Raw genomic sequence first — 11,202 nt, forward strand, 5'->3', positions numbered from 1 at the left:
TCAACTTACATCATATTGGAGAATGCTATTAAATTCAGTAGCGTCTTTGAAAGAATGGAGAAAGAGGATAATGATTACACAAACTATTTTGTGGAGAAAACATTAATTGGTCCTCCTGATGCTTCCAATTGGAAAGATGCTAAAGAATTTATTGTCTTTTTAAAAGTGTTCTATGACATCACTTTGCAATTTTCAGGATCACTTTATGTTACCTCAAATGTATGCTTTCAACATATAGCTGATGTGTTTGTTATCCTGCATACAAGGGCAAATAATCCTAATTTTCTGGTGTCTGATATGGCTAAGAGGATGAAAGTTAAGTATGAAAAGTATTGGGGAAAGTTGGAGAATCTCAATCCTTTGTTGGTAATAGCAATGGTTCTTGACCCTAGGTATAAAATGAAGTTTTTGAAGCTTGCTTTTCATGAGATGTTCCCTGATTCTACACAACGTGAAGCCATGACAAATAGAGTCACAAATGCCTTGTATTGTTTGTATGACTTCTATTTAAGTGGGCATGAAACAAACACATCTGAATCTCAAAATCAAAGTCAGACACAAGCATCAAGTGAACCTGCTGGCTTAAGTCAACTTCAGATGGCAATGTTGGAATCTAGGCCTCTACTGCAACTATTTGTTGCCCAAAACGAGGTTGAAGTTGAAACAGATAAATATGCAGAAGTGGAGAGGTATTTTCAAGCTGAGTTAGTTGATGTTCTTCATCCTAACTTTGATATTTTGACATGGTGGAAAGTAAATAGTTCTAAATACAAAATCCTTTCATTGATTGCACGTGATGTCTTGGCCATGCCTGTATCCACTGTATCTTCAGAATCTGCATTTAGTACGGGAGATCGTGTCATTGATGAATTCAGAAGTTCCCTATCATCAAATATGGCTGAGGCACTAATTTGTGCACAGAATTGGTTATCTCCATCTACATCAAAAGTAAAGGGATTTGATATTGATAACTTCAATGATCCTGATATTGGTATTTTTTATTTTTTATTTTATTTAATTTATTTTTTCAGTTTTGTTTAAATACTTTATAACACTAAGGCACTAACAAATTGTTCTTTTTATGGTGTTTTTTTTTTTTGCAGAAGAGCAATTAACAGCTTCAATTTCAAATCTCTTGGAAAGTTAAATTGCTTTGTAGTTGGCTCATGGTTAGTTGTTTTGATTTATCTTTAATGTCATGGATTGAAATTTTTATATTATTATGTCTTGCTTGTTTTGGTTTGAACTGATTGTGTTATGATTGTCTTGAAAATGAATTATGGTGGATTGTTCTGCTTGGATTGCAGATTTATTATTGTGCTCTTGATTGCTAAAAAGTTATTCAAAATATTAAAGACCTTGAGAATGCAAGACTTGCATTGCTTGCCTTGTTTCTTACTTATTAGCGTCAATTTTTTCTCCCTGTTACATATTAACATCAAATTAATACATGCATTAAGTTTTTATGCTTCTCATGTCCCCTCAACTACATCACATGAATTAAGATAGGATCGATGGTATATATGGTCATTGAATGGATATTAATTCATATTTTGTAAATCAAGTATATGTTAGTATATCTCTTTTAATGAGTTTAATTTTCTTTACATGTTAATAACTATATTTTTAGGAAAAAAATAATTGACATACTTATTTGTTGATATTTGTGCCATTTCAAAATGGATAAGATGAAAAAGGACAAAACATGAACGTGTGTGTGTTGTAAGAAAGTTTGATATCATCAATCAAGTGTACTGTGTAGAGATAGCAATCATAGAGTGAAGACAAGTACTGGTTTGGAGTTTTGTATTCGGATGATACGAACACATCCAAGAATCATGCAATATATATATAAGTCCTCCATATGTATGTGTGTGTTCTCAACTGCTATATAATTTAACAGATCTTTCTATTATTAATGTAGGAGAATGTGCTTCAGTGGCGACTCCATGACCTTCAGGAACAAAAAAAAAAGAATGGTGGCCTGCAGGATTTTTAATGTTACAGTTTATAGAGGTGCAGGATTAATTTCAGATGCTGTTGGTGTTTTCAATATAATATCAGTGAAGCTGACCCTTGATTGTGAACTGTAATGAGGCATAAATTTAACAATGATAAGACATGTGCATTTTGTTGTAATTCTCATTAAACGGACGGTTGCATGGTATGTTAATTTGAGTACGGTGTTTTTCATTAATTAGGTAGTCTTTGATTTAATTTCTGTAATATATAAAGAGTGACTGCAGTCTGCAGAGGAGTTTTTGTTAAAAAAGCAAGCAAAGGCCCAAAATTAACTTGAATTTACGGTTGCTTCAAAAAAAAAGCATCAGGCCCAATTCAGAAAAAGTCCAGAACTGAAATTTAGGGGGCAAAAAAAATAGAACGAAAAAAAAAGAGAAAAACATTAGGCCCAATTCAAAAAAGGTCCAGAATTGATTGGGGGCAAAAAAAAAAAAAAGGGACGGGACATGGGACAAAAATCCCGTCCCGTCCCTGTTCACCGGGACGGGCCTGTCCCGGTCCCGTTCCGTCCCGTCCCGTCCCGCGAACACCCCTAATCCTAACCATCTATTTGCGACTTAAAAGGAAATGAAATGGTGTGTTTTGGTTAGTGCGATGTGAAACATCTATTTAATCACAATCATACACTTAGAATAAATTGTTAATGCGTCTTATTGAATCTAAATCTGTTGAAAGGGAATTTTGGACCTATGCTTTTGTTCAATAACTTTCCCACCGTATTGCATATTCCAATTTTAGTGTTAACAACAATAATTTTACAATATGCCAATAAGAAGAATGAGGATATAAGTACATCCTAAATGTACAAGTTCGTTTTTTTATGCCAACTAAATATAGAAATTAGTTGAGAGGTAAGTTTTAATACTAAAATGTGAAGTCTTAATTAACTTTATTTATCAAATTTGATATTTTTTTTCCATAAACTTCCTTCATTGATTGCACAAAATAATGGTTGCAACCAACGGTTGTTTTCAGACATAATAAGTATTTCATGAAAATTAATACTACTTCTGATCCTAAATATAAGAACTAGTTTGCAGAGAAGGTAATATGTATATTTGGTTCATGGGAAAATGGTTTTATTAAAAAGAGAGCTTCTCATATATTTATGAAAAAGTTTTTTCTCACTGCCATTCTCAGTCATCTTGCAGTTGTCATTTTGTACCATATCAGCCCATTGTACAGCAATATGAAACAATGCTAATCCTCTAACAAAATGATTACAATAAAAAGAAAGCTTTCCATTTGTTTATCTGAAAAATACAACCGTCCAATATAGCCAGAGCACTCAAAATCTCAAAGTAGTGGCCTTCAAAACACTGTTTATTGCTTCCAAAGATGCTTCTGTTGCAGAATTCACCATATGCCGTTTCAGACTTTGCAAGCTTCACCCTCATTTCTATCAGCATGCTTTGTCTTTAAATTACTAATAAACCATTAATCCCATGGTTCGAAAGAAATTTTTCTATTCTACCCCCAGATCCCTTTTGTACATAGGCATCCTCTTGATACAATATTCTATATATCTTCATTCCCATAACTACATATTCACCACTGGTTAGTAATCACTAACAAACTAGTGCAGCGCACTTTAAGTTGAGATACACGCACTGTTAGAAGTTTCTCTCTAACTACTAGCCATCTAGCCAAAGAAAAACTCCAATACTTTGACCTCCTGGCCACTTGGCTGCCACATTTCTTCTTCATCCTCATTTCTATCAGCATGCTTTGTCTTTAAATTACTAATAAACCATTAATCCCATGGTTCGAAAGAAATTTTTCTATTCTACCCCCAGATCCCTTTGTACATAGGCATCCTCTTGATACAATATTCTATATATCTTCATTCCCATAACTACATATTCACCACTGGTTAGTAATCACTAACAAACTAGTGCAGCGCACTTTAAGTTGAGATACACGCACTGTTAGAAGTTTCTCTCTAACTACTAGCCATCTAGCCAAAGAAAAACTCCAATACTTTGACCTCCTGGCCACTTAGCTGCCACATTTCTTCTTCATCCCCCCAATCTTCACGCTTTGGCATTTCATTTCAGAGGATGATTTTACAGTGAATACCCCATCAGAGCACAAATTCCAACTGTACTCATATTGTGCTTTGCCACTATCTTCTAATAGTGATTTGACGCCACTTCCATTTAACTTCATCAACATATAATTAAGGCATCTCGTTCACTGATAGCTAACAAGTCTACATAGCATATAACATTAGCGGGGATAGCTGCTAGAACTGACTTTGCCAGGATGATTCGGCCTTCAAGTGATTAATCTTTTGGCGTTGCCCCATTTTTCTGACTCTCTGTCTTTATTTTATTCCCCAAATGCACAATAAGTAGAACTCCACGGATGAAGTGTTGCAATTGGTTTGTGCGATTTCATGAATATAATTACGCCAGAATTGCGTTTGCTGCTACTTCCAGAAAAACAAAAATTTGGGAGCTTGTCAGACAACCAAGTGACCATCCCACACAGTAGAACTGCCCGGGAACGATCCTCTGCGGCCAAGTCGAGCCATGAAGATGGACGGCCCAGATAATAATCACGCTCTGATCACCTGGTCATGATTCATCAACCAAGCTGCGGATCTTGTCTCCTTGATACTCAAGGACACAGAGGTACGAGCCTATAGAACAGATCCTGTTCAAGTAAGGTCGTGACCGACTGTCTCTGCTATGCTTATTATATGCTCTTGTTTCGGTTGTTTAATAGTCGGTGTGGGATTCCAGCAGCACGCATCACTCGCAACTCATTTTCAAATATTAAAAATATATTAAATTGATTAAAAAATTTGTATTTTACTTTTATTAAAAGCTTTATCTTCTTTTAAATTTACAAATAATTCTCACATTTCTCCTCTCTTTTTCTATTTCTAACAAGAATTAAATAAGGATAGAATTAGAAATAAGTACTACATCTACTTTTAATTATTTTTAACAAGGCCTTATAATTAAGATGAGAGATAATATTAAATATACTGTATGTAACTTATATTTAACATCAAACCTTTCTCTACAACTCCAAGTGATTTACAGAGTAACATTTTCTCGCTCAGCCCAAAGGCGCATATGGGTTCATTAGATTTTTGTCTTCGATTTATGTTTGGCATTAACCCATTTTCAACCGTATCCTCTTTTTTCACTACAGAAAATTTTTAAAACAACTTCTATTAAATTGACACTTGGGAATTCCAGTGAAAGAACTATTATCAACTATCAAATGCGCCTGTAATCTGAGGAATTTCTTCCCAAATAAGCTACAACGATTCCTCCTTTTTTTCTTCTGCCTATTTTTTTGTGTGAAATTTCTTTTATACTGAATGGACTTAAAGGCATTCAACCCCTTCAGAGTTTGATTACTTCTTTTGCTAAAACAAGAAAAAGAAGTTACTATTCCATGTTTATAATTCCACTTGAATCATATGAAAAGTACTTGTGTTGGTTAAAATAGTCATTATATTAAAACTAATTAACCTTAAAATTTTGAAGACTTCATACCTCTATATTCCATTTAAATGTGTTGCTGGTTTTTCCCCAGATGGATTCAGTTAATAATACCCCAAAAAAAAAAAAAAGATATGACCCTTCTACTTCCACTACACCGTCAAATCATTTCTTAGAATTAGAATATCAGACCCAATCCTTAACTCAAACTTGGCTTAGAGCCACGTCAGTGCCAGCTGGGACTGAAATGCCACATCACTACATTGCCATGTCACCCTTATACCCAACATCAATACAAGCAAACACAATGATTGAGACATCAAAGATTTTCGTGTTTTTTAAGTATGTTAATGTTCATCTTAATGCATACAAATCAGAAATATGTCGGGCCGGATGATACTAGCCACACCATTCCTGTTGTGTTGAAATTAATTAGAATGAAAATGACAAAACATTTGAGGGGCGATACATTATTCTTCCCAGATCTGTTCTCTGTACAAACAAGGTTGCACCAACGCAACGGCATATAACTTGCATTTTTTTCTTCGTCTTTTTTCCTGTTTTCGTGTTTTTTAAGTATGTTAATGTTCATCTTAATGCATACAAATCAGAAATATGTCAGGCCGGATGATACTAGCCACACCATTCCTGTTGTGTTGAAATTAATTAGAATGAAAATGACAAAACATTTGAGGGGCGATACATTATTCTTCCCAGATCTGTTCTCTGTACAAACAAGGTTGCACCAACGCAACGGCATATAACTTGCATTTTTTTCTTCGTCTTTTTTTCCTGTTCTCCCTCTTCCTCTCTTCATCTATTCATAGTAATAAGAAAGGATTTACAAGTCCATACGGCTGAACAAAACCTCTAAGTACTCGAAGCATTGTGTAAAGAACAAAACTCACTCTAGCATAACTGAATAATACTACAAACAAACAAACAAAGAGGCATTGTATTCTACTTGTTGTATGTTTCCACTATAAAGCCAGAATCATAAATGCGGATTTAAGCATCCCTTCCTTCATTTCTCCTCAAAGTCAACGTCAATAATATCCGGTTCTGATTTAGAAGAGGAGTTTCTTCTTCCATCCTTTGAAAAGAAATCCCCTTTGGGTTGCCACACAATGTTGCCACAGCTAGAACATCGAATTACTTGGTTCTTGTAGCCGGCAAATTGCATTTTGCAAGCTGGACAAGTGCCCTGCACAATTGAAGATTTAGCAACCGCTTGAGGCAAGTTTTCAAGAAGACTTGAGAGTGGATTATAGAATAAAACAAATAATCGTTAGCTGTAATTGTTTGGAGCGAAATACTTTTACTTCAGAAGAAATACCGTGGAAGTGCATAACTGTTTAGGCTTTCCCTTGTTACAGAAACTGAATAGTTTAAGTACTCTATTGGGTCAAACGAGCTACTTTGTTACTGTTCTCTTAGATGTTGTGCTTGTTTTAAGAAGACTTTATGTTCATCCTCGTTTCTTAGATGCCTTTCCTTTCATCTCTTATAAGCAAATTTCCATACACATCAGAAGAGAGAAATAAAAGTTTTGGCAAAAAAAGAAGAAAAAAATGAAATTCAAATCAACTTCTGTCAACGACTAATGCTAAGCAAAAATATTCAGAATGCTTTTGAGTGCAAGGTACATTGGGGACCCAATCAACTATCTCAAATACCTTGATAGTTAGGTTGTTAGCCAGTGTACCAATGAGAAGCGGTCCAGCAAATGGAAGAACCCAAGTCGCAATCACCAAGAACCGGAAAAGCCAGCCAGATAATGCAAACCAGATGAAGAAAACTGTCTGAAAGAAACAATTGGCACATAAACAATAGAATAAGGCTGTGTTATCAGAATTGAAAAATTATATGAAGTTTATTTCCGTTCACACAACAAGATATCACATTCAAGTAATTCTTCTATTGGGGAAATGGATCAACAGTTATATATTTCCTTCCCAGTAAAAGAATCTAAGGCAGAAAAGTGCCATAAATCAGAGGAGAACCCCCCAAGAAAAATTTAAAAATGTCCAGAGCTGTGGAAATTTTGGGAGAAAATGTATTTCTTATATTAGAATAGTGAGATACACCCAAATATATATACTGGGGGCAAAGACAAGAGAATGAAAGCCAATAAATGTTACCCAATCTTAGAGAACAATTACGATAAAACAAACATATTCCCACAAAAACAAAGAGAAAATGAAAGCAAAAGGAATTAAATATGTAACAAGTTTGCTTGATCCCTACGTATATCAAGGAGAAACCGTGCTAAATGGCAGCTACCAGAAAGACCCCATCCCATATAACACCAAAGGTCCTTGAAGCCTAATTTAGCATGCCAGATTTTGTGAAATTCTGGGCAGGTTTGGTCACCCAGCACTTATAAGATATTTGTTTTCTTCTCAAGTAAATTTTGGGCAGCTTGACTGAATAGTTGAACCGTCAAACAAACTCATTTTAATCCAAGCTTTTTCTGGCAAGTTATGTGGAGGGCTCCATCTCCAATTTTCTGAAATTGGGAACCCTTTACAACAATCTTGGGCCTAGAACAGTTAAGAGCTAGAAATTGATCAGAAAAACAGACACTATCTTGACCAGCAGCCCAAGCAGAGGTTTGGTACCCTGAACTTCCTCCACTTACAGCGTATATGATAATATAGGGCACCACTCCAAACCAGAGGGAGGGATTGAGATGCCAAACTTCTATCTATAATTTTCTCCCCAACTTTCCCCCCAAGTTCTGGCATATTTGATGGCAAGTTTTGGTAGGAATGTTATGGGGCACTTTACAGATGTTTAAGGAGCAAACAAATGGGTACAAGAGTGCTAATAGGAAAAGCCATCATATTTGTGTTTGAATGATTTTTCCTAGCTCTGATTGTGTTACATGATACCATCTGTGGGAAACATACGGAACATAACCTATCATTTTCTTTCGTGAGCTATTTGTACCAGGCATATAACCTATCTGAGTATTTCATTGATCAGAATATTGCCTTTAAACGAGGACGACTGAATATACATAGTAGAAGAATGAGAGAATTGCTTCCAAAAACCAATGCAAAAAACAGAAGAAGAAAAAAAAAAAGTGACAAATAAAGGACATTGATACCCAACAGCTAGAAGAGCAATAGAGGCCTAGATCTGGATTCTGGAAAACTTAAAGGAACTTGATATTGAACTATTTAAGTAAAATAGGCATTGTAATTGCAGCTAATCAACGAAGAAAGAATGACAGAACATGAACACAAGATAGTGACAGATCTGGAGAGATGACGGATACAGGATTTGGAAAGAAAAGCTACAGATCTGATTGCGCCAGATCTGAAGAGAAAAGCTAAAACTTGTCTTCTGGTACAAACAATGGCAAATACAACAACCATTTTTTTCCCACAAGAAATACATTTTCTGATGCTAAAGCAAATCCCATTATTCTACCTAAAAGAAACATCCAAACCAACAAAAGAGCTAGCCCTAAACAGAATGAAATATTATATAACCTTCCCTATGCTTTAAGATGCTGAAACAAGGAACCTAGAGCTAAAAATATTGCAAAGGAAGGTGTGCCATGCATATTTTTCACTTACTTTTACGCAATAAACTGCTAGCACCATAATAAGACTAGTTTTTTGCTCTCAACAATGAGATTATGAAAAACATATGTCATTTCAATGATGACAGCAGAAGCACATTACGACTAACCTAGCTAACAACCATAATTATAAAACATGTAACTAGAAGATAAAGATGGAATATTTTGAAATGATTAAGACTACTACAATAAAGGAGCACACTAAGAAAACCCATGAACACAAGACTACACTTTATAACAAGCAATGCTGGAGTTATGACAAAGAAGCACAAATAATATGACAAGAGTCACAAAATAATGATTGAATAATAATATAAAGCATACTTACTGCAGAGCTCCTTCCAATTGGACTATCCAGAAAGTTGTTGAGCTGCGTCCTGTACTGCAAACATAACCAAACAAAACCATAATTGTTCAGACAGTAAAAACCATCGAAAGACAGAAAAATTTCTTAAGACGGCAAAAATTCATCAATCTCAATGTCCCCTAACCCAGAAAAGAAACAAAGAAAACAGTTTGATCAACCCAATTACACTTTCTCCAATACCATCTTTAAGCCATAGGTAATGGCAGAGATGAAAGTGCGGGACCGGGATGAATTAAAAATATGGAAGTGCTAGATGACAACAATGCTTTTGGTGGTCATAGCGGCCATTTTCTCCAACAAGAAGGCAATAATTAGATATGAAAGTATTTTCTACAGCATCCTTTTAGGACATATTGACATAATCACCTGTAAATATTCTAATAAAGAGATTATTTATGACTTATGCTACACTTATGGTCAGTCATCTTAGTTTGAGGATCCAAAATCAAGTGAAAAATGTTATATTACCTCAAAATAAAGTTAAATTCGCAATCTTGAATATGTTTGATCTATCTATTATGATAACTCCAATTACCACATACTCTAGAAGGCAGAAACGTAAGGACAGAGTGGGACTTAATGCAGAAGAATGAGTGAAGATGTGGCTCACCAAAGTGAGAGTTAATGCAAGATGCGGGTCGTGGGGCAGGAATTGCATGATTTTCGAATTTTTAGCAATCAGTATTATCTTCTATATTTTCTACTTGAATTGGTGGATAGGAGGATTAATGTAAATAGCATAACCAAAATTAGTAGAAGACCAATTTGTTGAGTATCAACTTAAGTAATCCTTTTGACCAAAGGGAAAAAAAAGACCTTAAGTAATCCATTTTACGTGTCAACCTATCAGCGTCAGGGTTAGTACACTATTTACAACTCAAATTATCCTTTCTTTTTAATTTTGGACAAGTTCGACACATTTTTCCTTCTAAACTCCTAATTTGAAAGCTTTTTGAAACCATATGTTGTTTCAGAAGCATAGAAGACAATTCTGAAAAGAATAAATAGACAATAAGAAAATTATATATGCGCCCCGCAAATTAAAAGGGCAACCCACCCTCGGCCAGTTTCTACTGAAATCCATGGTGAAAGCACGCCATCGCATTCCAATCTCAAATTCACGATCAATCTCACGCGCCCGATCAACAGCGGACCTCGTAGCTTCACTTACCCGCCGCGACACCGCGTAGCGGCGGTCTATCCGCTCAGCAGTCTTCTTTGCTTCAAAAAGTAGCTGCTCGAAGCCATCATTGGCACTGCGCCAAGCGTCCCTCCATGCCTCACCAGAAGTCATGCGCTGAGCAAAGTTATCGAAGTCACTCCGACGGAAGGCTTGAACCGAAACCGTGGGCCGAACCGACACCGAGCACCGACGAAGCTTTACTGGGCGAATAGGGTGCCATGGAAGCGTAGTGGTGGCCATGGCAGCACCTTCAGCAAGATTGGTAGTGGTGGAAGAGCGATGCTAAGCCCTGAGTAAGGTCACCAGACAAGCAGAGACGCAAACAGGACGCCGGTCGGCGAAGTCCTGGAAAGTAAGGCGATTTGGCGCAGATAACAGATGCTTCGTTTAGAAACGAAAGTTATGAATCCAAGGCGTAGAAAGTGCCACGTCGTTTTATCATGCGGGACGCGCAACCGTTGGCGCGTTTTGCCTCAAAACGACACCAGGCATGATTAGATTGATTAAGAGGACTCAACCGCAAACGACACGTAGTTAGGGATGAATGGGGGGATACGGATCACGGGCTTTCTATTTT

The 11,202-nt window shown here is 36.1% G+C and overlaps 1 protein-coding gene and 1 non-coding gene across 2 annotated transcripts; both read right to left on the minus strand.

The window, feature by feature from the left end:
• Positions 1 to 4,480: 4,480 nt before the first annotated feature.
• LOC114739658 (small nucleolar RNA U3) lies at positions 4,481 to 4,698 on the minus strand. Its single transcript, XR_003739621.1, has one exon. It is a non-coding gene; the product is annotated as a small nucleolar RNA U3 (small nucleolar RNA).
• A 1,413-nt stretch (positions 4,699 to 6,111) lies between these two features.
• On the minus strand, positions 6,112 to 10,981 carry LOC114739640 (uncharacterized). The gene is made up of 4 exons (XM_028927727.1): positions 10,500 to 10,981; positions 9,404 to 9,457; positions 7,160 to 7,285; positions 6,112 to 6,687 (listed from the first exon to the last, which is right to left on the minus strand). The coding sequence occupies exons 1-4, from the start codon at positions 10,863 to 10,865 to the stop codon at positions 6,508 to 6,510; spliced, it is 726 nt and encodes a 241-aa protein (XP_028783560.1). The 5' UTR covers positions 10,866 to 10,981; the 3' UTR covers positions 6,112 to 6,507.
• Positions 10,982 to 11,202: the final 221 nt, after the last annotated feature.

Source organism: Neltuma alba, unplaced genomic scaffold (assembly GCF_004799145.2).
Source record: "Neltuma alba isolate B1F8T4 unplaced genomic scaffold, ASM479914v2 tig00000472_pilon, whole genome shotgun sequence".
Lineage (NCBI taxonomy): Eukaryota > Viridiplantae > Streptophyta > Magnoliopsida > Fabales > Fabaceae > Neltuma > Neltuma alba.

What these genes read in the sequence shown, in the direction of transcription:
- LOC114739640 (XM_028927727.1), bottom strand. Translation starts at nt 10,865, where the DNA reads ATGGCCACCACTACGCTTCCATGGCACCCTATTCGCCCAGTAAAGCTT. An exon ending in TCAGTAGAAACTGGCCGAGG is followed by an intron (nt 9,458 to 10,499) that starts GTGGGTTGCCCT and finishes TTATGTTTGCAG; the next exon opens with TACAGGACGCAGCTCAACAA. An exon ending in CTAACAACCTAACTATCAAG is followed by an intron (nt 6,688 to 7,159) that starts GTATTTGAGATA and finishes TCAATTGTGCAG; the next exon opens with GGCACTTGTCCAGCTTGCAA.